Consider the following 24,699-nt stretch of genomic DNA (forward strand, 5'->3'; position numbering starts at 1 on the left):
TGATGTCACGCTGTGATTGGTCAGGGGGCGAGGTTTCCCATGATACAGCTGCGGTAGGCGGGGCAGAGGCCCAGTTGCTGTTGCTCATCCCGCCTGCAGTGAGCTGGGAGCGGAGCCAGCGCCGGAGCGAGAGAGCTGGGCGGGTGAGTGAGGGATGGCGGCGCCCCTCCTCCTTCCTCCTTTCCGTTTTATATCCTCCCTCCCCGGAGCTGAGGCGGGACTCCCGGAAGGGAGATCCGGGACGGCAGCACCCCATAGCGGCCAGAACTGGCACCACTCTCCGGGCTGGACCTCCGGCCCCTCCCCACTGAGACCAGGCCCCGCCCCACTGAGACCAGGCCCCGCCCCACTGAGACCAGGCCCCGCCCCACTGAGACCAGGCCCCGCCCCGGCAACCAGACCCCGCCCGACTGAGACCAGGCCCCGCCTGACTGAGACCAGGCCCCGCCCCACTGAGACCAGGCCCCGCCCCACTGAGACCAGGCCCTGCCCCACTGAGACCAGACCCCGCCCCGGCAACCAGGCCCCGCCCCACTGAGACCTGCCCCTGGCAACCAGGCCCCGCCCCACTGAGACCAGGCCCCACCCCACTGAGACCAGGCCCTGCCCCCGGCAACCAGGCCCCGCCCCACTGAGACCAGACCCCGCCCCGGCAACCAGGCCCCGCCCCACTGAGACCTGCCCCTGGCAACCAGGCCCCGCCCCACTGAGACCAGGCCCCACCCCACTGAGACCAGGCCCTGCCCCCGGCAACCCGGCCCCTCCCCACTGAGACCAGGCCCCGCCCCACTGAGACCAGGCCCCGCCCCACTGAGACCAGGCCCCGCCCCACTGAGACCAGGCCCCGCCCCACTGAGACCAGGCCCCGCCCCACTGAGACCAGGCCCCGCCCCACTGAGACCAGGCCCCGCCCCACTGAGACCAGGCCCCGCCCCACTGAGACCAGGCCCCACCCACTGAGACCAGGCCCCGCCCCCCTGAGAACAGGCCCCGCCCCACTGAGACCAGGCCCCGCCCCACTGTGACCAGGCCCCGCCCCACTGAGACCAGGCCCCGCCCCACTGAGACCAGGCCCCGCCCCACTGAGACCAGGCCCCGCCCCGGCAACCTGACCCTTGCCCCTGGCTACCCGGCCATTCCCCCGGCAACCTGCCCCTGGCTATCCGGCCATGCCCCCGGCAACCTGGCCCTGCCCCTGACAACAGGGCACCTCCTCCAGAGAACCATGCCCCCAACTTCTGACAACCAGACCCCCCTCCCCGTGACAACCAGATCCCTCCCCGTGACAACCAGATCCCTCCCCGTGACAACCAGACCCCTCCCCGTGACAACCAGACCCCTCCCCGTGACAACCAGACCCCTCCCCGTGACAACCAGACCCCTCCCCGTGACAACCAGACCGCTCCCCGTGACAACCAGACCCCTCCCCGTGACAACCAGACCCCTCCCCGTGACAACCAGACCCCTCCCCGTGACAACCAGACCCCTCCCCGTGACAACCAGACCCCTCCCCGTGACAACCAGACCCCTCCCCGTGACAACCAGACCCCCCTCCCCGTGACAACCAGACCCCCCTCCCCGTGACAACCAGATCCCTCCCCGTGACAACCAGACCCCCCTCCCAGTCACAATCAGACCGCTCCCCGTGACAACCCCCCTCCCCGTGACAACCAGACCCCCCTCCCCGTGACAACCAGATCCCTTCCCGTGACAACCAGACCCCCTTCCCCGTGACAACCAGACCCCCTTCCCCGTGACAACCAGACCACTCCCCGTGACAACCAGACCCCCTCCCCGTGACAACCAGACCACTCCCCGTGACAACCAGACCACTCCCCGTGACAACCAGACCCCTCCCCCGTGACAACCAGACCCCTCCCCGTGACAACCAGACCGCTCCCCGTGACAACCCCGCTCCTCGTGACTACCCCACTCCCCGTGACAACCCCCCTCCCCGTGACAACCAGACCCCCCCTCCCCGTGACAACCAGACCCCCCTCCCCGTGACAACCAGACCCCCCTCCTCCCTGTGACAACCAGACCCGTCCCCATGACAACCAGACCCCCCTCCCCGTGACAACCAGAACCCTGCCCCGTGACAACCAGACCCCCCTCCCAGTGACAACCAGACCGCTCCCCGTGACAACCCCCCTCCCCGTGACAACCAGACCCTCTCCCCGTGACAACCAGATCCTCTCCCCGTGACAACCAGAACCCCTCCCCGTGACAACCAGACCCCCCCTCCCCGTGACAACCAGACCCCCCCTCCCCGTGACAACCAGACCCCCCCTCCCCGTGACAACCAGACCCCCCTCCCCGTGACAACCAGACCCTCTCCCCGTGACAACCAGACCCTCTCCCCGTGACAACCAGAACCCCTCCCCGTGACAACCGGACCCCTTCCCGTGACAACCAGACCCCTCCCCGTGACAACCAGATCCCTCCCCGTGACAACCAGACCCCCCCCTCCCCGTGACAACCAGACCCCCCCTCCCCGTGACAACCAGACCCCCCTCCCCGTGACAACCAGACCCCTCCCCGTGACAACCAGACCCCTCCCCGTGACAACCTGACCCCTCCCCGTGACAACCGGACCCGTCCCCGTGACAACCGGACCTGTCCCCGTGACAACCAGACCCGTCCCCATGACAACCAGCTCCACGTGACAACCAGACCCCGTCCCTGGTTGGAGGTAGCCAACGTGCTTATGCTCAATGAGGGTGTTGAAGTCAATGTCATGTATTTGGAATTTTCTTTCTTTATTTTTTCCAATTAAGGGGTAATTTAGCGTAGCCAATCCACCTACCCTGCACATCTTTGGGTTGTGGGGGGCGAAACCCACGCAGACACGGGGAGAATGTGCAAACTCCACACGGATGGTGACCCGGGGCTGGGATCGAACCGTACCGTTACTCCTAAAGTTCACCCTCTGGTGGCCCATCCCCATGTTGGCCGCCTCCAAGTGTGGCGCTTGGCAGCAGGTTCCAGCAGGATATTGGATTGGATTTGTTTATTGTCACGTGTACCGAGGTACAGTGAAAAGTATTTTTCTGCAAGCAGCTCAACAGATCATTCAGTACATGGGAAGAAAAGGGAATTGAACAGAATTCAAGAAAATACATGAGAATACATAATAGGGCAACACAAGATATACAATGTAACTACATAAGCATTGGCATCGGATGAAGCAGACAGGGTGTAGTGTTAATGAGGACAGTCCATAAAAGGGTCATTTAGGAGTCTGGTGACAGTGGGGAAGAAGCTGTTTTTGAGTCTGTTCGTCCGTGTTCTCAGACTTCTGAATCTCCTGCCCGATGGAAATAGTTGGAAAAGTGAGTAAGCCGGGTGGGAGGAATCCTTGATTATGCTGCCTGCTTTCCCCCGGCAGCGGGAGGTGTAGATGGAATCAATGGATGGGAGGCAGGTTCGTGTGATGGACTGGGCGTTATTCACGACTCTCTGAAGTTCCTTGCGGTCCTGGGCCGAGCAGTTGCCATACCAGGCTGTGATGCAGCCCGAGAGGATGCTCTCTATAGTGCATCTGTAAAAGTTGGTAAGGGTTAATGTGGACATGCCAAATTTCCTTAGTTTCCTGAGGAAGTAAAGGCGCTGTTGTGCTTTATTGGTGATAGCGTCGACATGAGTGGACCAGGATAGATTTTTGGTGATGTGCACCCCTAGGAATTTGAAACTGCTCACCATCTCTACCTCGGCTCCGTTGATGCTGACAGGGGTGTGTACAGTACTATGCTTCCTGAAGTCGATGACCAGCTCTTTAGTTTTGCTGGCATTAAGAGAGAGATTGTTGTCGTTGCACCACTCCACTAAGTTCTCTATCTCCCTCCTGTATTCAGACTCGTCGTTGTTCGAGATCCGGCCCACTATGGTCGTATCGTCAGCAAACTTGTAGATGGAGTTGGAACCAAGTTTTGCCACGCAGTCATGTGTGTACAGGGAGTAGAGTAGGGGGCTAAGTACGCAGCCTTGCGGGGCACCGGTGTTGAGGACTATTGTGGAGGAGGTGTTGGTGTTCATTCTTACTGACTGTGGTCTGTTGGTCAGAAAGTCAAGGATCCAGTTGCAGAGTGGAGAGCCAAGTCCTAGGTTTTGGAGCTTTGATATGAGCTTGGCTGGTATTATGGTGTTGAAGGCGGAGCTGTAGTCAATAAATAAGAGTCTGATGTAGGAGTCCTTGTTTTCGAGATGCTCTAGGGATGAGTGTAGGGCCAGGGAAATGGCGTCTGATGTGGACCGGTTGCGACGGTATGCGAATTGAAGTGGGTCAAGGCGTTCCGGGAGTATGGAGGTGATGCGCTTCATGATCAGCCTCTCAAAGCACTTCATTACAACTGACGTCAGGGCCACCGGGCGGTAGTCATTGAGGCACATTGCCTGGTTCTTCTTTGGTACCGGTATGATGGTGGTCTTCTTGAAGCAGGTGGGGACCTCGGAGTGGAGTAGGGATAGGTTAAAGATGTCTGTGATATTGAACTGTGGAAGCATCACGGCTGAGCCTGGGGGAAGAGAGAGTACTCGAGGTCAGAAGGCCCAAAGTAATTTCTCCAGGGATCCCGGTGTCGTCATCATCGATCTATCAGCGAGCAGCAACATTGAGTGCGTTATTCCAAACCGGTTCAATGAGATGTCACTGTGAACTCCTTGTCATTGGGTTATGTCTTCACACTGAGCCTTTGTTTCCCTTGATTAGAGTGAGCAGCGTGCGATGCCGGAACACTCCGATGTAAGCTTGTCTCCCGAGGAGCGGGTACGGGCCCTCACCAAGAAGGGGGGTTCGGTGGAAGTAAATGAAGATGTCCCTCCACGGAGATACTTCCGGTCTGGTGTCGAAATGATTCGAATGGCCTCCGTTTATGTGGATGAAGGCAACCTGGAGAGTGCATTTGTGCTCTACAATAAGTACATCACGTAAGGTCGCCCATTGTCGCCATACTGCATGTTACTGTTTAACCAAAGGAGGGTCAGTACTGAGGGAGCGCTGCACTGTCAGAGGGTCAGTACTGAGGGAGTGTTGCACTGTCAGAGGGTCAGTACTGAGGGAGTGCCGCACTGTCAGAGGGTCAGTACTGAGGGAGTGCCGCACTGTCAGAGGGTCAGTACTGAGGGAGTGCCGCACTGTCAGAGGGTCAGTACTGAGGGAGTGCCGCACTGTCAGAAGGTCAGTACTGAGGGAGCGCTGCACTGTCAGAGGGTCAGTACTGAGGGAGTGCCACACTGTCAGAGGGTCAGTGCTGAGGGAGTGCTGCACTGTCAGAGGGTCAGTACTGAGGGAGTGCCGCACTGTCAGAAGGTCAGTACTGAGGGAGTGCTGCACTGTCAGAGGGTCAGTACTGAGGGAATGCTGCACTGTCAGAGGGTCAGTACTGAGGGAGTGCTGCACTGTCAGAGGGTCAGTACTGAGGGAGTGCTGCACTGTCAGAGGGTCAGTACTGAGGGAGTGCTGCACTGTCAGAGGGTCAGTACTGAGGGAGTGCTGCACTGTCAGAGGGTCAGTACTGAGGGAGTGCTTGCACTGTCAGAGGGTCAGTACTGAGGGAGTGCTGCACTGTCAGAGGGTCAGTACTGAGGGAGTGCCTGCACTGTCAGAGGGTCAGTACTGAGGGAGTGCCGCACTGTCAGAGGGTCAGTACTGAGGAGTGTGCTGCACTGTCAGAGGGTCAGTACTGAGGGAGTGCTGCACTGTCAGAGGGTCAGTACTGAGGGAGTGCTGCACTGTCAGAGGGTCAGTACTGAGGGAGTGCTGCACTGTCAGAGGGTCAGTACTGAGGGAGTGCTGCACTGTCAGAGGGTCAGTACTGAGGGAGTGCTGCACTGTCAGAGGGTCAGTACTGAGGGAGTGCTGCACTGTCAGAGGGTCAGTACTGAGGGAGTGCCGCACTGTCAGAGGGTCAGTACTGAGGTAATGCTGCACTGTCAGAGGGTCAGTACTGAGGGAGTGCTGCACTGTCAGAGGGTCAATACTGAGGGAGTGCCGCACTGTCAGAGGGTCAGTACTGAGGGAGTGCTGCACTGTCAGGGTCAGTACTGAGGGAGTGCTGCACTGTCAGAGGGTCAGTACTGAGGGAGTGCTGCACTGTCAGAGGGTCAGTACTGAGGGAGTGCCGCACTGTCAGAGGGTCAGTACTGAGGGAGTGCGGCACTGTCAGAGGGTCAGTACTGAGGGAGTGCGGCACTGTCAGAGGGTCAGTACTGAGATCTGGAAAAGGTTGGGATTAAGAATGTTTTCAAATATAATTTTTGATTTGCTGATCCAATGTGGAGATTGTTGGCTTGTCCAGCATTTATTGCCCATCCCTAGTTGCCCCTTGAGAAAGTGGTGGTGATATCATAGAATTTACAGTGTTGAAGGAGGCCATTTGGCCCATCGAGTCTGCTCTGGCCCTACTTAAACTCACGCCTCCACCCTATCCCCGTAACCCCACTTCACCTATTCGGACAGTAAGAGCAATTTTGCATGGCCAATCCACCTAACCCGCCTTCTTGAGTCGCTGCAGTCCGTAAGGTGTAGGTACACCCACAGTGCTGTTAGGGAGGCAGTTCCAGGATGTTTCCCCAGTGACAGTGAAGGAACGGCTGATATATTTCCACATGAGTGACTTGGAGGGGAACCTCCAGGTGGTGGGGGTCCCAGGTATCTGCTGCCCTTGTCCTTCTAGATGGTCGCGGTGGCAAAGTGCTGCTGAAGGTTCATTGACGAGTACTCTCAGTGGAACCCACCTCCGCTTCGTGTCCAGGTGGAAGCTCTGCGATCCCCAGACTTGTCTGTCCTGGCCTGCATGTATGCCACCCTTTATTTTCTGCTTATTACCCAGGTTGTTCTTGGAAAAGCTTCCCAACCACCGGGACTACAAAGCCAGCGTGATTCCAGAGAAGAAGGAGACACTCAAGGTAAGAAAGAGGCCCCGGTCATGTAGCAACCGGCTGGAACCCCAGGAACGGCCGCTCTGCTCGGGGTAATGTGGCTGACTGACTCGCTCTTTGCCCAGTTTGTCCATGCTGCCTCGCCGTTCAATTGCCTGGGTCTGCATGTTCCGTGCGGTTCCTCAGATCTACGCCCACACGGCATGCTCGCTCTGCCCCCATTGACTTGGGTCAGTTCAGAATTCCCACATTGAAAAGGCACACGCAGCAAAAAGGGGCATAACACAGAGGGTCACTGTGTCTTTCTCGGCCCGTTGTATTCACAAATAATGGGTTCCCATTGTTGAATGCAGCATTGGAGAGCCAGGCAGAGGAGGGACAATGTGCATTTTGTGTTCTGGCTGGGACAGAATGCCCACAACTGTGCCGCTCCCTGCCCTCGGCAGCATAACTACCACCGGGGATTCTTCATCGGAACGCCACGGTTATCCCGGCCGTGACTGGCTGAGATCTGGCTTGCCCGTGGTGCCGGCCACGGTTGAAATGCCAGAATGGGGCTGGAGGTTATCCCTCTCGGGGCTGGATGATGATCCCAAACCGTCTCCATAAAACCATAGCGTTCCTGAAGCGCAGAAGGAGGCCATTCGGCCCATCAACACGGCACCGACCCTCTGAAAGAGCTCCCTACTTAGGCCCAATCCCCTGTCCTATCCGCGTAACCCAGCAACCCCACCTAAACTTTTGGACACTAAGGGGCAATTTAGTGGACCTGGGTGGGATGCTCTTTGGGAGGGTCTGTGCAGAACCGATGGGCCGAATGACCTCCTTCTGCACTGTAGGGATTCTATGAACACTGCCAAAGGATAGAGGGTTGCGTGTGTGTGTGGGTGCGAGTGTGTGTGTGGGTGCGAGTGTGTGTGTGGGTGCGAGTGTGTGTGTGTGCGTGTGTGGGTGGGAGTGTGTGTGTGTGTGGGTGCGAGTGTGTGTGTGTGTGGGTGCGAGTGTGTGTGTGTGGGTGCGAGTGTGTGTGTGTGGGTGCGAGTGTGTGTGTGGGTGCGAGTGTGTGTGTGTGGGTGCGAGTGTGTGTGTGTGGGTGCGAGTGTGTGTGTGTGGGTGCGAGTGTGTGTGTGTGGGTGCGAGTGTGTGTGTGTGGGTGGGAGTGTGTGTGGGTGGGAGTGTGTGTGTGGGTGGGAGTGTGTGTGTGGGTGGGAGTGTGTGTGTGGGTGGGAGTGTGTGTGTGGGTGGGAGTGTGTGTGTGGGTGGGAGTGTGTGTGTGGGTGGGAGTGTGTGTGTGGGTGGGAGTGTGTGTGTGGGTGGGAGTGTGTGTGTGGGTGGGAGTGTGTGTGTGGGTGGGAGTGTGTGTGTGGGTGGGAGTGTGTGTGTGGGTGGGAGTGTGTGTGTGGGTGGGAGTGTGTGTGTGGGTGGGAGTGTGTGTGTGGGTGGGAGTGTGTGTGTGTGGGTGGGAGTGTGTGTGTGTGGGTGGGAGTGTGTGTGTGGGTGGGAGTGTGTGTGTGGGTGGGAGTGTGTGTGTGTGGGTGGGAGTGTGTGTGTGGGTGGGAAGTGTGTGTGTGGGTGGGAGTGTGTGTGTGGGTGGGAGTGTGTGTGTGGGTGGGAGTGTGTGTGTGGGTGGGAGTGTGTGTGTGGGTGGAGTGTGTGTGTGGGTGGGATTGTGGTGTGGGTGGGAGTGTGTGTGTGGGTGGAGTGTGTGTGTGGGTTGGAGTGTGTGTGTGGGTGGAGTGTGTGTGTGGGTGGGAGTGTGTGTGTGGGTGGGAGTGTGTGGTGTGGGTGGGAGTGTGTGTGTGGGTGGGAGTGTGTGTGTGGGTGGGAGTGTGTGTGTGGGTGGGAGTGTGTGTGTGGGTGGGAGTGTGTGTGTGGGTGGGAGTGTGTGTGTGGGTGGGAGTGTGTGTGTGGGTGGGAGTGTGTGTGTGTGGGTGGGAGTGTGTGTGTGGGTGCGGTGTGTGTGTGTGGGTGCGAGTGTGTGTGTGTGGGTGCGAGTGTGTGTGTGGGTGCGAGCGAGTGTGTGTGTGGGTGCGAGTGTGTGTGTGGGGTGCGAGTGTGTGTGGGTGCGAGTGTGTGTGTGTGGGTGCGAGTGTGTGTGTGTGGGTGCGAGTGTGTGTGTGTGGGTGCGAGTGTGTGTGTGTGGGTGGGCGAGTGTGTGTGTGTGGGTGCGAGTGTGTGTGGGTGCGAGTGTGTGTGGGTGGGAGTGTGTGTGTGTGGGTGGGAGTGTGTGTGTGTGGGTGGGAGTGTGTGTGTGGGTGGGAGTGTGTGTGTGGGTGGGAGTGTGTGTGTGGGTGGGAGTGTGTGTGTGTGGGTGGGAGTGTGTGTGTGGGGTGGGAGTGTGTGTGTGTGGTGGGAGTGTGTGTGTGTGGGTGGGAGTGTGTGTGTGTGTGGGTGCGAGTGTGTGTGTGTGGGTGCGTGTGTGTGTGTGTGGGTGCGAGTGTGTGTGTGTGGTGCGAGTGGTGGTGTGTGGGTGCAGTGTGGTGTGGGTGCGAGTGTGTGTGTGTGGGTGCGAGTGTGTGTGTGTGGGTGCGAGTGTGTGTGTGTGGGTGCGAGTGTGTGCGTGTGGGTGCGTGCGTGTGTGTGGGTGCGTGCGTGTGTGGGTGCGTGCGTGTGTGGGTGCGTGCGTGTGTGGGGTTGCGTGTGTGGTGTGTGGGGGGTGCGTGCGTGTGGGGGCGTGCGTGTGTGGGGTGCGTGCGTGTGTGGGGGTTGCGTGTGTGGTGTTGCGTGCGTGTGTGGTGTTGCGTGCGTGGGGGGTGCGTGCTGGGGGGGGCGTGCGTGTGTGGGGCGTGGGTGTGTGGGGGTGCGTGCGTGTGTGGGGGTGCGTGCGTGTGTGGGGGTGCGTGCGTGTGTGGGGTTGCGTGTGTGGGGTTGCGTGCGTGTGTGGTGTTGCGTGCGTGTGTGGGGGTGCGTGCGTGTGGGGGTGCGTGCGTGTGTGGGGGTGCGTGCGTGTGTGGGGGTGCGTGCGTGTGTGGGGGTGCGTGCGTGTGTGGGGGTACGTGCGTGTGTGGGGGTGCGTGCGTGTGTGGGGGTGCGTGCGTGTGTGGGGGTGCGTACGTGTGTGTGGGTGCGTGTGCGTGTGTGGGGGTGCGTATGTGTGTGGGTGCGTGTGCGTGGGAGTGCGTGTGTGGGGTGCGTATGTGTGTGGGTGCGTGTGCGTGGGAGTGCGTGTGTGGGGGTGCGTATGTGTGTGTGGGTGCGTGTGCGTGGGAGTGCGTGTGTGGGGGTGCGTATGTGTGTGTGCGTGGGAGTGCGTGTGTGGGGTGCGTATGTGTGTGGGTGCGTGTGCGTGGGAGTGCGTGTGTGGGGGTGCGTATGTGTGTGTGTGTGCGTGGGAGTGCGTGTGTGGGGGTGCGTATGTGTGTGGGTGCGTGTGCGTGGGAGTGCGTGTGTGGGGGTGCGTATGTGTGTGGGTGCGTGTGCGTGGGAGTGCGTGTGTGGGGGTGCGTATGTGTGTGTGGGTGCGTGTGCGTGGGAGTGCGTGTGTGGGGGTGCGTATGTGTGTGGGTGCGTGGGAGTGTGTGTGTGTGGGTGCGTGTGTGGGTTGCAAAGCAAGTGAGTGGAACTTTGAAAGGAGGAAGCTGCCGAGTGTAAAATACTGCACCTTTCTTTCCCTGTGTGTGACAGAAGCTGAAAGAGATTGCCTTTCCAAGGGCCGAGCAGCTGAAGACTGAGCTTCTGAAGAGATACGCTGTTGAATATGCCGAGCATCAGGAGCTACAGGTAAACCACCTCAACACAAGGTGTGCTGGACAGTCGGTCCCGATCTTTACTTGGCACCACCTTCCACCGACAGCAGGAGCTTTTGTATACAGCAGCCAGGGGGAAACACTGTAACTGACGGGAAAAACAGGTCAAAGGCTCACCTCTGGCATTGCCCACAGCTATCCGCAGGCATAACCCACAGCATTGGTCCCATAGCATTGCCCACAGCCAGTCCCACAGCATTGCCCACAGCCAGTCCCACAGCATTGCCCACAGCCAGTCCCACAGCATTGCCCACAGCCAGTCCTGTGGCATTGCCCACAGCCAGTCCCGTGGCATTGCCCACAGCTAGTCCCATAGCATTGCCCACAGCTAGTCCCATAGCATTGCCCACAGCCAGTCCCGTGGCATTGCCACAGCCAGTCCCATAGCATTGCCCACAGCTAGTCCCGTGGCATTGCCCACAGCTAGTCCCATAGCATTGCCCACAGCCAGTCCCATAGCATTGCCCACAGCTAGTCCCATAGCATTGCCCACAGCCAGTCCCATAGCATTGCCCACAGCCAGTCCCATAGCATTGCCCACAGCCTGTCCCATAGCATTGCCCACAGCCAGTCCCATAGCATTGCCCACAGCTAGTCCCATAGCATTGCCCACAGCCAGTCCCATAGCATTGCCCACAGCCAGTCCCATAGCATTGCCCACAGCTAGTCCCATAGCATTGCCCACAGCTAGTCCCATAGCATTGCCCACAGCCAGTCCCGTGGCATTGCCCACAGCCAGTCCCATAGCATTGCCCACAGCTAGTCCCGTGGCATTGCCCACAGCTAGTCCCATAGCATTGCCCACAGCTAGTCCCATAGCATTGCCCACAGCCAGTCCCATAGCATTGCCCACAGCCAGTCCCATAGCATTGCCCACAGCCTGTCCCATAGCATTGCCCACAGCCAGTCCCATAGCATTGCCCACAGCTAGTCCCATAGCATTGCCCACAGCCAGTCCCATAGCATTGCCCCCAGCCAGTCCCGTGGCATTGCCCACAGCATTGCCCACGGCTGTTCCCATAGCATTGCCCACAGCTAGTCCCATAGCATTGCCCACAGCTGGTCCCATAGCATTGCCCACAGCTAGTCCCATAGCATTGCCCACAGCTGGTCCCATAGCATTGCCCACAGCTGGTCCCATAGCATTGCCCACAGCTAGTCCCATAGCATTGCCCACAGCTGGTCCCATAGCATTGCCCACAGCTGGTCCCATAGCATTGCCCACAGCTAGTCCCATAGCATTGCCCACAGCTAGTCCCATAGCATTGCCCACAGCTAGTCCCATAGCATTGCCCACAGCTAGTCCCATAGCATTGCCCACAGCTAGTCCCATAGCATGGCCCACAGCTAGTCCCATAGCATTGCCCACAGCTAGTCCCATAGCATTGCCCACAGCTAGTCCCATAGCATTGCCCACAGCCAGTCCCGTGGCATTGCCCACAGCTAGTCCCATAGCATTGCCCACAGCTAGTCCCATAGCATTGCCCACAGCCAGTCCATAGCATTGCCCACAGCTAGTCCCATAGCATTGCCCGCAGCTAGTTCCCATAGCATTGCCCACAGCTAGTCCCATAGCATTGCTCACAGCTAGTCCCATAGCATGCCCACAGCTAGTCCCATAGCATTGCCCACAGCCAGTCCCGTGGCATTGCCCACAGCTAGTCCATAGCATTGCCCACAGCTAGTCCCATAGCATTGCCCACAGCCAGTCCCGTGGCATTGCCCACAGCTGGTCCCATAGCATTGCCCACAGCTAGTCCCATAGCATTGCTCACAGCCAGTCCCATAGCATTGCTCACAGCCAGTCCCGTGGCATTGCCCACAGCTAGTCCCATAGCATTGCCCACAGCTAGTCCCATAGCATTGCTCACAGCCAGTCCCATAGCATTGCCCACAGCTAGTCCCGTGGCATTGCCCACAGCTAGTCCCATAGCATTGCCCACAGCTAGTCCCATAGCATTGCTCACAGCCAGTCCCGTGGCATTGCCCACAGCTAGTCCCATAGCATTGCCCACAGCCAGTCCCATAGCATTGCCCACAGCTAGTCCCATAGCATTGCCCACAGCTAATCCCATAGCATTGCCCACAGCTAGTCCCGTGGCATTGCCCACAGCTGGTCCCATAGCATTGCCCACAGCTAATCCCATAGCATTGCCCACAGCTAGTCCCGTGGCATTGCCCACAGCTAGTCCCATAGCATTGCCCACAGCCAGTCCCATAGCATTGCCCACAGCTAGTCCCATAGCATTGCCCACAGCTAATCCCATAGCATTGCCCACAGCTAGTCCCGTGGCATTGCCCACAGCTAGTCCCATAGCATTGCCCACAGCTAATCCCATAGCATTGCTCACAGCCAGTCCCGTGGCATTGCCCACAGCTAGTCCCATAGCATTGCTCACAGCCAGTCCCGTGGCATTGCCCACAGCTAGTCCCATAGCATTGCCCACAGCCAGTCCCGTGGTATTGCCCACAGCATTTGCCACAGCTGGTCCCACAGCATTTGCCACAGCTGGTCCCACAGCATTGCCCACAGCTAGTCCCATAGCATTGCCCACAGCTAGTCCCATAGCATTGCCCACAGCTAGTCCCATAGCATTGCCCACAGCTAGTCCCATAGCATTGCCCACAGCTAGTCCCATAGCATTGCCCACAGCTAGTCCCATAGCATTGCCCACAGCTAGTCCCGTAGCATTGACCACAGCCGGTCCCGTAGCATTGACCACAGCCAGTCCCGTGGCATTGACCACAGCCAGTCCCGTGGCATTGCCCACAGCTAGTCCCATAGCATTGCCCACAACTAGTCCCACAGCATTGCCCACAGCTAGTCCCATAGCATTGCCCACAGCTAGTCCCACAGCATTGCCCACAGCTAGTCCCATAGCATTGCCCACAGCTAGTCCCACAGCATTGCCCACAGCTAGTCCCATAGCATTGCCCACAGCTAGTCCCATAGCATTGCCCACAACTAGTCCCACAGCATTGCCCACAGCTAGTCCCATAGCATTGCCCACAGCTAGTCCCACAGCATTGCCCACAGCTAGTCCCATAGCATTGCCCACAGCTAGTCCCATAGCATTGCCCACAGCTAGTCCCATAGCATTGCCCACAGCTAGTCCCACAGCATTGCCCACAGCTGGTCCCATAGCATTGCCCACAGCTAGTCCCATAGCATTGCCCACAGCTAGTCCCATAGCATTGCCCACAGCTAGTCCCATAGCATTGCCCACAGCTAGTCCCATAGCATTGCCCACAGCTAGTCCCATAGCATTGCCCACAGCTAGTCCCATAGCATTGCCCACAGCTAGTCCCATAGCATTGCCCACAGCTAGTCCCACAGCATTGCCCACAGCTAGTCCGTGGCATTGCCCACAGCTAGTCCCATAGCATTGCCCACAGCTGGCCCCATAGCATTGCCCACAGCTAGTCCCACAGCATTGCCCACAGCTAGTCCCATGGCATTGCCCACAGCTAGTCCCGTGGCATTGCTCACAGCCAGTCCCGTGGCATTGCCCACAGCTAGTCCCATAGCATTGCTCACAGCTAGTCCCATAGCATTGCCCACAGCTAGTCCCACAGTATTGCCCACAGCTAGTCCCACAGCATTGCCCACAGCTAGTCCCACAGCATTGCCCACAGCTAGTCCCATAGCATTGCCCACAGCCAGTCCCATAGCATTGCTCACAGCCAGTCCCATAGCATTGCTCACAGCTAGTCCCATGGCATTGCCCACAGCTAGTCCCATGGCATTGCTCACAGCCAGTCCCGTGGCATTGCCCACAGCTAGTCCCATAGCATTGCTCACAGCTAGTCCCATAGCATTGCCCACAGCTAGTCCCACAGTATTGCCCACAGCTAGTCCCACAGCATTGCCCACAGCTAGTCCCACAGCATTGCCCACAGCTAGTCCCATAGCATTGCCCACAGCCAGTCCCATAGCATTGCTCACAGCCAGTCCCGTGGCATTGCCCACAGCTAGTCCCATAGCATTGCCCACAGCTAGTCCCATAGCATTGCCCACAGCTAGTCCCATAGCATTGCCCACAGCTAGTCCCATAGCATTGCCCACAGCTAGTCCCACAGCATTGCCCACACTACACATGTGGTTCCTGACGTAGATGTGCCAGGCAGCATATTCTGCACAGAAACTGCATGGACTGTTTGTGAGTGACGAGCTCCATTTTCACTGACACCTCTCCGTTTGCGAGTGACGAGCTCTATTTTCACTGACACCTCTCCGTTTGCAAGTGACGAGCTCTATTTTCACTGACACCTCTCCGTTTGTGAGTGATAAGCTCTATTTTCACTGACACCTCTCCGTTTGCGAGTGACGAGCTCTATTTTCACTGACACCTCTCCGTTTGTGAGTGATAAGCTCTATTTTCACTGACACCTCTCCGTTTGCGAGTGACGAGCTCTATTTTCACTGACACCTCTCCGTTTGTGAATGATAAGCTCTATTTTCACTGACACCTCTCCGTTTGCGAGTGACGAGCTCTATTTTCACTGACACATCTCCGTTTGCGAGTGACGAGCTCTATTTTCACTGACACCTCTCCGTTTGCGAGTGACGAGCTCTATTTTCACTGACACATCTCCGTTTGCGAGTGACGAGCTCTATTTTCACTGACACCTCTCCGTTTGTGAGTGATAAGCTCTATTTTCACTGACACCTCTCCGTTTGCGAGTGACGAGCTCTATTTTCACTGACACCTCTCCGTTTGTGAGTGATAAGCTCTATTTTCACTGACACCTCTCCGTTTGCGAGTGACGAGCTCTATTTTCACTGACACATCTCCGTTTGCGAGTGATGAGCTCTATTTTCACTGACATCTCTCTCTTCCTCTTCACAGCGAATTGAGGATGAAAAGTTTTCGCAGGAGCTGGCCCGGCAGCAGGAGTTGGAGGATGAGAAACTGCGGGTCGCCCAGCTGCGGCAACTGCAAGCGGAGCAGGAGCAGTTCCACGCCTTTGAGGAGATGATCCGGCGGCAGGAGCTGGAGAAAGAGAGGCTGAAGGTGCTGGAGGAGTTTGCCAAGCCGGAGAACTCCCCTGTGCACAAAGACTGTCCCCTGATAGCAGGCGTCCAGAAACCGCCCTGATAATCTTCCTCCAGCCACGCCTGCCGCAGCTCTCCCCAACGCTGTACCGCCGGTGGTCGATCGATCGTTGAAGCCCGCAGGTCCTGCAACTAACTGGAACAGTAAGGACCGGTCCGCATACATACACTCTGTTAAACAAAGAAACTACTCATTTATGGGGAGAAGGCAGGAGGATGGGGGTGAGAAAATATCAGCCATGATTGAATGGCGGAGAAGACTCGATGGGCCGAGTGGCCAAGTTCTGCTCCTGTGTCTTATGGTCTTAATTGCTGTCAGGAAAGCTTGAGCAAGAAGTGACCTGATTAGAGGTCTTTAAGATTTTGAAGACGCAGAGACGATGAGTCCCGAACAGGTGAACAGTACTCAATCCATTTTGTTTTCCAATTTAGCGTGGCCAATCCACCTACTCTGCACATCTTTGGGTTGTGGGGGCGAGACTGGGAGAACGCGCAAACTCCACACGGATAGTAACCCAGGGCTGGGATCTAACCCAGGTCCTTGACACCGTGAGGCAGCAGTACGAACCACTGCGCCACCGTGTCGCCCAAGAACGGGAGGGTAATCAGTTATAAATCGAGCAAGAAATTGAGCAGAAACGGCTTTACCCAGAGAGTGGTGTGAATGTGGCACCACGCCATTGCAAGGAGTGGTCGGGATCGAGGAACATGGGGACAGAGGTGGGCCATTCAGCCCCTTGAGGCTGTCCCGTCATTCAATGGCTGACCTGTGGCCTAACTCCATATACCGGCCGTTCGCCCATATCCTTTAATCTCTTTGCTTAACAAAAGTCCATCTATCAGATTTAAAATTAACAACTGATCTCGCTTCGACTGCTGTTTGTGGGAGGCAGTTCCAAACCTCTACCACCCTTTGAGTGAAGAAGTGATTCCTAACATCCCTCCTGAACGGTTCTGCCCAAGGAGCGGTCCTCTACTCATTTTCCCCACACCTCTCAGTCCAGCGTTTACCCCTCCAGTGGCTCGTAGCAGCTCCCCCGTTTGCAAACTCAATCAGCAATGTGACTGGGGCAAAGGATCCATGAGGGCGTCTCCCGTGGCCTTCCTCAGGTGTGCTGAACACAGATCCTCTTCTCAAACCCTCCGCCAGTCAACAGCTATTGTCCCTCCAGGTTTGAGCTCTTCGCCATCCGCACTGGGAATTCCATTGCGAACGTAACCCTGAGCTTAGGATCCTCACCTGGGAGAGGGAGGACTCACGGAGACGGCAAGACCCTGAGGCCTGAAAAGGCCACGGCTACCGTACAAGTTGGGGCAGATAGGTTTGATGCATTGAAGATAATAAGTTAAGGACATTAGAGAGAAAGGAATAGAGAGGAATGTAAGGTAAAATGAGGTTGGAGGAAGCACTTGTCGATGACAAAATGGCCTGTTTCCACACGTCTAAAATAATGAAATTCAAGTGGCTTCAATTCATTTTGACCATGCATTCTGCAGGGTCAATGCTCGGAGGTGGGAACCATTGGGAAGCTCTATCCCGGCGCCAGCAGTCACTTTGGCTCAGGTTACACCGACCGGGTAAATTGCCATTCCGTTTCGATTAAGAATTGGGAAGAGTTCGCCTGCCGAGCACCGTGGAAACCGTGCAGCGCGCCGTTAGGGCCAGTCGTGAAGCCAACGTGGGCTTTCGCTTGAATGGGCCCGCACTCGCCCCGCAGCCGTGTTTCGCTCCCGGCTGAGGAAGGCTCACTCTCCCAAATGGGAGCCGGGCCGGGTAGAATTCTCCACACAGGACGGGACGGTCCTAGCTTTGATCGCTGATCTCGATGATCCGAGGCTGGGCGATTGGTGGCCAGGGAAAGAATCGTGTTTGTACTGTTGAGAAGGGGTAGGACGGGGTGGTGACCACATTGGAAATCTGTGCATTTGTGTCTCCTCCAGACTTCTCAGCCGATAGATTACGGAGTGTGCTGGTTCCAAAAGGGCTGTGCCGTCAATTCCTCCAACTCGCCGAAGCCAACACTGCCCGAGGGGTGGAAACCTGCGGAATTCTGTGCGGAAAGCTGGTAGGAATAGTGTGTGTGTGTGTTTGTCACTAACCTCTCCAGCTTTGTGGCTGGAGATGCTCCCGCCTCCCAGCCCTGGGGTGGCTCTGGCAAAGCAAACAGGGATAACTGATGAATAAGAGGCTTGCTGGGTGTTGAGTGTCGACTGGACAGCCCCCTTATAGTCAGCTAATCTTCAATCATTGATTTGCAATTTTGATCAGAAACTGGATGCTTAGACATCAGTGAGGCCGCTGTAGCGAGTCTCTCTTTCAGTTTCTGTCCATTCATTTGCGATCGAGACAGTACTGAGCTGTAACACACAAGCTGTAGCAAAATCTTCTCTGCACCGTGTGTACCATCTACAAGATGCAATGCCTAAACTGTGTTCAGGAAGGGGAGCAAATGCATTGGAACACCACCACCTGGATGTTCCCCTCCAAGCCACACACTATCGTAACTTGGAACTATAACATCCGTTCCCTCACTGGCTCAGAAAGCGAGAACTGGCATCTTTTAAAAAAATTTAGAGTTTCTTTTTTGTTCCAATTAAGGGGCAATTTAACATGGCCGATCCACCTACTGTGGGAGGTGAGGCCCACGCAGACACGGGGAGAATGTGCAAACTCCACACGGACAGTGACCCGGGGCCAGGATCGAACCCGGGTCCTCCGCGCCCGTGAGTCAGCAGTGCTAACCACTGTGCCACCCTCGAGAACTAGCTTCCTAACAGCACTGTGGGTGTATCTACGACAGGGGTCCAGAAAAGCAGCTCAGGCCCACTTCCTCGGGGGCAACAAGGGATGGACAATCAATGGTGGCCTGGCCAGAAATGCAGCATCATTGCAGCCCTCTTTTGGGCGTCTCTTTGTATTAGTTGTGGGGGCGGCACTGCTGCTATCTTATCTGTTTATTTTGTCTGCAGATGCAGAATGAGTTTACCATAACCCACGTTCTGGTGCCGAAACAGACAGCGGGCCCTGATTACTGCAACACAGAGAGCGAAGAGGAACTCTTTCTGATTCAGGACCGAGATGACCTAATAACCTTGGGCTGGATCCATGTGAGTGGGTTTCAGCCGCGCCTGGGACTGACTGCAACTCCTGCCGTGCGATTCGCCCTGCTCTGTTGCTCGGGACCCACTGTATCAGAGGCAGAGCGGATGTTAGCGCTGCACTCTGGAGGGAGTGAGATCATCCCTGATCATCACCCGGTGCGTCTCCCCTGCGGGACGTGGGAGCAGATATCTTGATGGGTACCCATTCGCGGTGTCCTAAATCAGTGCAGTAACGTGATTGAATCGCTCGCTGCTACACTCCCCGGGCGACGGTGATTGTTTTTGTTTTTAACCGTGACGGGTGGATTGTTTGTCACTCTGCAAATAACCTTTCTCTGTGCGTCCCCCCCAGACCCATCCAACCCAGACGGCATTCCTGTCCAGCGTGGACCTTCACACCCACAGCTCCTACCAGATAATGCTTCCAGAGGCCATAGCTATTGTTTGTTCGCCCAAGTTTCAGGAGTGAGTATGCAGTGGAAGTTCAAGGCAGCGCGCCTTCATGTAACATTTCGAGGCTTCGATTGCGAGGACTGTTTGCATAAACTTGGCCTTGAATGTGGAAAATTAAGACAGTTGAAGGCTTTGAGAATGTCTCTCTCCCTCTCTTTCCCCCTTCCGATTTCCACTCGGATGAGAGCTAACCTTCATATTGGGGAGATATTGCAGGGTGAAATCAGAAAGAACATCTTTGCACACAAGGTAGTGGAAATCTGGAACCCCCTCACTCAAAAAGCACGTTGACGTTGGTGCTCAATTGGAAAATTCAAAGCTGGGGTCGCGTAGATTTTTGTTGGGTGCAGATTATCCAGGGATAGGGAGTAAAGGTGGGGGACCAAGGATAACGGATCAGCCACGTTCTAACTGAGTGACAGAATAGGCTCGAGGGGACGAATGGCCTCCCGCAGTCCCTGGAGGGCTCAGATCAGGTTGCATTCAGAAGGCCCGACTTGTACTCTGACTGGGACTGCAAGGCAGGCTGGCGAAACTAATCTGGAGGGGCGAGGAGTCTGCAAACAACGGTTCAGAAACTACTGAGCCACGTTTTTGTCAACGGTGCCAGTAATATTTGCATCCACTTTGATGCTCCAATGGAGGAACGAGAGCAGTCCAACCTTCTGTTTTCATGGCTGATTATTGGTGGAAGAGGCAGAGTTCGGAGGAGGCACGTTAGCACAATTGCTAAGACGTGCTGTTAGGTGAATTGGACATTCTGAATTCTCCCTCCGTGTACCCGAACAGGCGCCGGAATGTGGCGACGAGGGGATTTTCACAGTCACTTCATTGCAGTGTTAATGTAAGCTTACTTGTGACAATAATAAAGATTATTATTATTAGGAGGTGAGTGTTTGGGGGTGGGGGGAAGGGAGGAACGGGTGACTATTCAGAGGCTGTCATCAGATATCTGGGATTTCTATCCGTTGCCTGATCTTTATCTCAAGCGTTGCTTCTATTGAAGTAAGGTAAAAAGCAGGCATCACTGAAAGCAATTGTGGCAATCATATTGCTCCCATCAAAATCCATAAGGGGCCAGCGAACCTGAATAATGCTGCTGTTGGTCGAAGAAGGAATGTTGTCCAGGTGAGCTGTGAACGATGTAGTTGCAACTTTATGGGTAGTTTCACTTGATAGCGGGAAAGAGCGAACATTATTATCCTGGGCACTGAGTGTCTCAAATCAGGCTGACCCAAAACCCGGAATTGTCTTAAAACTAAAGCACCTTTTTCTCCCAGTCGCTGTTCCCAGAATTGACTAGGTATGGAAATGGAAAGGCCACCCTCAGGCTGGTCCCAGAGTATGGAATCCGCGAGTTTCACAAACAGGACCCGAGTCCATTGCAGCACTGTATAAGATCTCTAAGTTTCTCCCGGTCCCCATTATTGCAGTGAAAGGGATCTACAACCTTCATATTTTTCTGACAGAAATGACTAGCACAGACACAGTCTGTGTGAAGGCCTTGGTTCCTAAAGCAGGGAAAATCCCAAATCTGCTGCGGTCTCGATCCCGAGGGGGCTGGATTTGGGACAATGTGCCCATACTTTTCAACGTCAGGAAGCTCTGGGCTTGCCCGCGAGAGATCTGAATATAGAATGTGGTGGAGGAGATGCAGAAAATTCTGGAAATGGTATCAGGCCGCGCTTATCTTCGTTGCGGGGCAAAAATAAGCATGCTGTTGAAGTTTTTAATCTGGGACTCATCAGATCAGATGCAAGAATACCAAATTTCAACAGGAGCAACAGTTAATACTGCACGTGATAACGGTTTCGATTGGTGAGCAAGTCTAATCTGATTGGTCATGGCGTAGCCATGGCGAACACAGCAAGGAACTATGATGCTTTTGTTTAATTCGAAAAAAGTGCTCAATGCCTGGACACGTTCCTCTTGCCTGAAGAGGACAGGTCCCTGCTTCCGATTACATGTCGCTTCTAGCAAGCATAGGTGAGCCTGAATGATGATCTTAAATCGGTTAGTGAGCCCGGTGTGCCTGTGTGTTTGTGGCTCCAGTGATCAGGAGACACTTGACCGAGGGAACTCAAGCTAGTGGCATCATTGAAGCAGACGTTTGCTTAGTCCAGTCCAACAGTTCTCATCAGGCAACTGGGGAAGGCTATGAGCGACTTGCTATGTACAGCGGAAAAGAAAGACTTGCAATTTATTTAGCTGTTTTCATGACTCTACGGACTATAAGAGCTTTAGAATTGGAGCGTCCAATATTGGCTATGTGGTTGAGAGACGATCATTGACTTTCGTTTTTGTGGTTCAGAGGTTAGAATGCCGTAACAGAGTCACGGCTGAGACCAGGCAGAATGTGCATGGTATCAGGCCACGCTTATCTTCGTAGTGGGGCAAAAATAGGCATGCTGTCAAAGTTTTTCATCCTACATTCATCAGATCATATGTAAGAATACCAAATTTCAACAGGAGCAACAGTTAGTACTGCTTGAGAAGAATTAGTGAGTAAATTAGTCCCCATTGACCTCAGGTTCTGAAGCTATGATCATCCAGCTTCCCATGGCAACATGGACAGTTTTGACTGCGGTGTGAGTGCCGAGTAAACTAGGGGAAAGATCCGGAGCCATTGAACATAGAAAATACAGCACAGAACAGGCCCTTCGGCCCACGATGTTGTGCCGAACCTTTGTCCTAGATTTATCATAGAATTTACAGTGCAGAAGGAGGCCATCGAGTCTGCACTGGCCCCCGGAAAGAGCACCCCAGCCAAGGCCAACACCTACACACCATCCCCATAACCCAGTAACCCCACCCAACACTAAGGGCAATTTTAGACACTAAAAGCAATTTATCACGGCCAATCCACCTAACCCGCACATCTTTGGACTGTGGGAGGAAACCGGAGCACCCGGAGGAAACCCACGCACACACGGGGAGGATGTGCAGACTCCGCACAGACAGTGACCCAAGCCGGAATCGAACCTGGGATCCTGGAGCTGTGAAGCAATTTTGCTAACCACAATGCTACCGTGCTGCCCTTAAGAACAAATTAATCTACACTCCATTATTCTACCCTAATCCATGTACGTATCCAATAGCCTCTTGAAGGTCCCTGACGTTTCCGACTCGACTACTTCCACAGGCAGTGCATTCCATGCCCCCACTACTCTCTGGGTGAAGAACCTACCTCTGACATCCCCCCTATATCTTCCACTATTCACCTTAAATTTATGTCCCCTTGTAATGGTTTGTTCCACCCGGGGAAAAAGTCTCTGACTGTCTACTCTATCTATTCCCCTGATCATCTTATAAACCTCTATCAAGTCGCCCCTCATCCTTCTCCGTTCTAATGAGAAAAGGCCAAGCACCAAGCACCCTCAACCTTTCCTTGTAAGACCTACTCTCCATTCCAGGCAACATCCTGGTAAATCTCCTTTGCACCTTTTCCAAAGCTTCCACATCCTTCCGAAAATGTGGCGACCAGAACTGCACACAGTACTCCAAATGTGGCCTGACCAAGGTTTTGTACCACCTGAGAAGGTTGGAAAGTGTGGGAGGTAAAGTGAAAGGGCGCAGTGACCTGCCCCACCATTTGTCTGAATGCCAACCGTCGCTAGAGCCCGACATTTATCTGTTTCCAACACCGGGGACAGGTTTCCTGTCGACGCCAGAGAGTTTTGGAAAACTGGGAAGGGTTGCCGCAGGCTTTTGGTGTGGCTGCTGTTTCTCGCCCTGTGCTCTGACTGACTTCTCTGTTTGTTCAGGTCTGGCTTTTTCAGACTGACAGACCATGGCATGGACGAGATATCCGTCTGTAAGCAGAAGGGCTTTCACCCACATCGGAAGGATCCGCCTCTGTTCAATGTAAGTGGCGTTCTCCGTGTGTAGCTTGCGGAGTGGAAAGGGAAATCCCTCTCACTCTTTGGGTTGCATTGAAGCTGATCGTTCGGCCCTGTCTCCCGTCCTCTGCTCCGGGAGTCGGGCAGATTAGTCGACACGGCGTGTCTGAACACTTAGCCAGCTCAGATCTCGGGGGAGGGAGGGGGGGAGCTTTCTTTCCAGCTTCCCCAGGATCACAGGCGAAGAATGTCCAGAAATGATACTTAAGTAGCGTTTTTTAGTGAAGACGATGATCTGCCCTGCTTAGATGCTAAAAGTCAGCCCGCCCTCCAGTAGGTAAAGCGGACTAGCACCTCGGAGAACCACCACCCATTGACAGGCGGGGAAACCCACGCTGGTGCACTGCCGTGTCAACGCCCCCTGACTTCCTCTCATGCCGAGATTCACCCGTGTCGGGCCCCCTTCTGCCTTCAGAGCTCAAGGACGTGGACTCGACCAAGGAATCTGGTTGTTGTCAGCCAGGATTTGCTTCCTCTTCGCTTCCTGTGGTGAGCGGGGTGTGACTGTTTATTTCTCACGGTTCTCGACCAGGTTTCTGTGTGAATAACCACTTCAGTAGAGAAACATTATACGTGACTTCCATGACCACCGTTCGCCTCAAAGCACCCGGCGACACTTTTTGAAGCTTGGCCGCTGTTGTAATGTCGGCCAGTTGTGCACAGCGAGATCCCACAAACAGCAGTGTGATTGTGAAGATCAGCAGCTGCTGACATTTCAGCACTCCCTTCAGTACATCAGGCCCTGGAATGGGACTCGCCTCTGAATCACCAAGCTCTGGGCTCAGGAGCGGTGCTGCCTGAGCCACGGCCCACGCGGACTAACCTCTCTCCACGTGTTTCTTTCAGGCATGCACGCACGTTTCTGAAATGGACACAAACGTCACAGTGCTGGACCTCCGATGATTTGGTGCCTTGGCTTCTGACTAACCCTGGTTTCCGTCTAAACCACTAACCACGATGTCCGACTGCCTCGAGTACCTCAGGCAGAGGACACCGCAACTCAAACCCTTCCAGATCTGCCGCATTATTTTTTTTGAGGAGTTTCCGATTTGATTGTAATCATTCTAAAATACAACTTAATATATTGTTAAGTTCTAAACTCTGTGTGTACAGAAAGCGGGAGCGCCTTTATTTAAAAACCCGCACTGCTGCACTTAAGCTGACGAAACTTGGGAGATGAAGACAGATGCCTATCAACAGGTTTTTTTTCTTTGTTAACTCTCACTGCACTTTGACCTTTGTTAACTTTATTGGGCCCAATTATTGTTGCTTCGCACATCAATAAACTAAGTGTGGCCATTAACTTTTTTTGCCTCGTGTCTTTTCCTCCTGTCCTCAGTTCGATATGGTAGCGCAGTGTTTAGCACTGTTGCTTCACAGCGCCAGGGTGCCGGGTTCGATTCCCGACTTGGGTCACTGCCTGCGTGGAGTCTGCACATTCTCCCCGTGTGTGCGTGGGTTTCCTCCGGGCGCTCCGGCTTTCTCCCACAGTCCAAAGATGTGCATGTTAGGTGGATTGGCCATGATCAATTGCCCTTAGTGATCAAAAAGGTTAAGTGGGGTT

At 55.3% G+C, this 24,699-nt stretch overlaps 1 protein-coding gene across 1 annotated transcript; it reads left to right on the top strand.

The window, feature by feature from the left end:
* Positions 1–24,438, top strand: LOC119957383 (STAM-binding protein-like). Its single transcript, XM_038785338.1, is given in 11 exon segments — positions 1–143; positions 4,709–4,926; positions 6,831–6,906; positions 10,504–10,599; positions 15,476–15,720; positions 15,722–15,825; positions 17,623–17,747; positions 18,652–18,789; positions 19,136–19,248; positions 23,001–23,100; positions 23,982–24,438. Coding segments are annotated over 11 exon segments (1,413 nt in total). The 5' UTR covers positions 1–2; the 3' UTR covers positions 24,039–24,438.
* The last annotated feature ends 261 nt before the right edge of the window (positions 24,439–24,699 follow it).

Source organism: Scyliorhinus canicula, chromosome 26 (assembly GCF_902713615.1).
Source record: "Scyliorhinus canicula chromosome 26, sScyCan1.1, whole genome shotgun sequence".
NCBI lineage: Eukaryota > Metazoa > Chordata > Chondrichthyes > Carcharhiniformes > Scyliorhinidae > Scyliorhinus > Scyliorhinus canicula.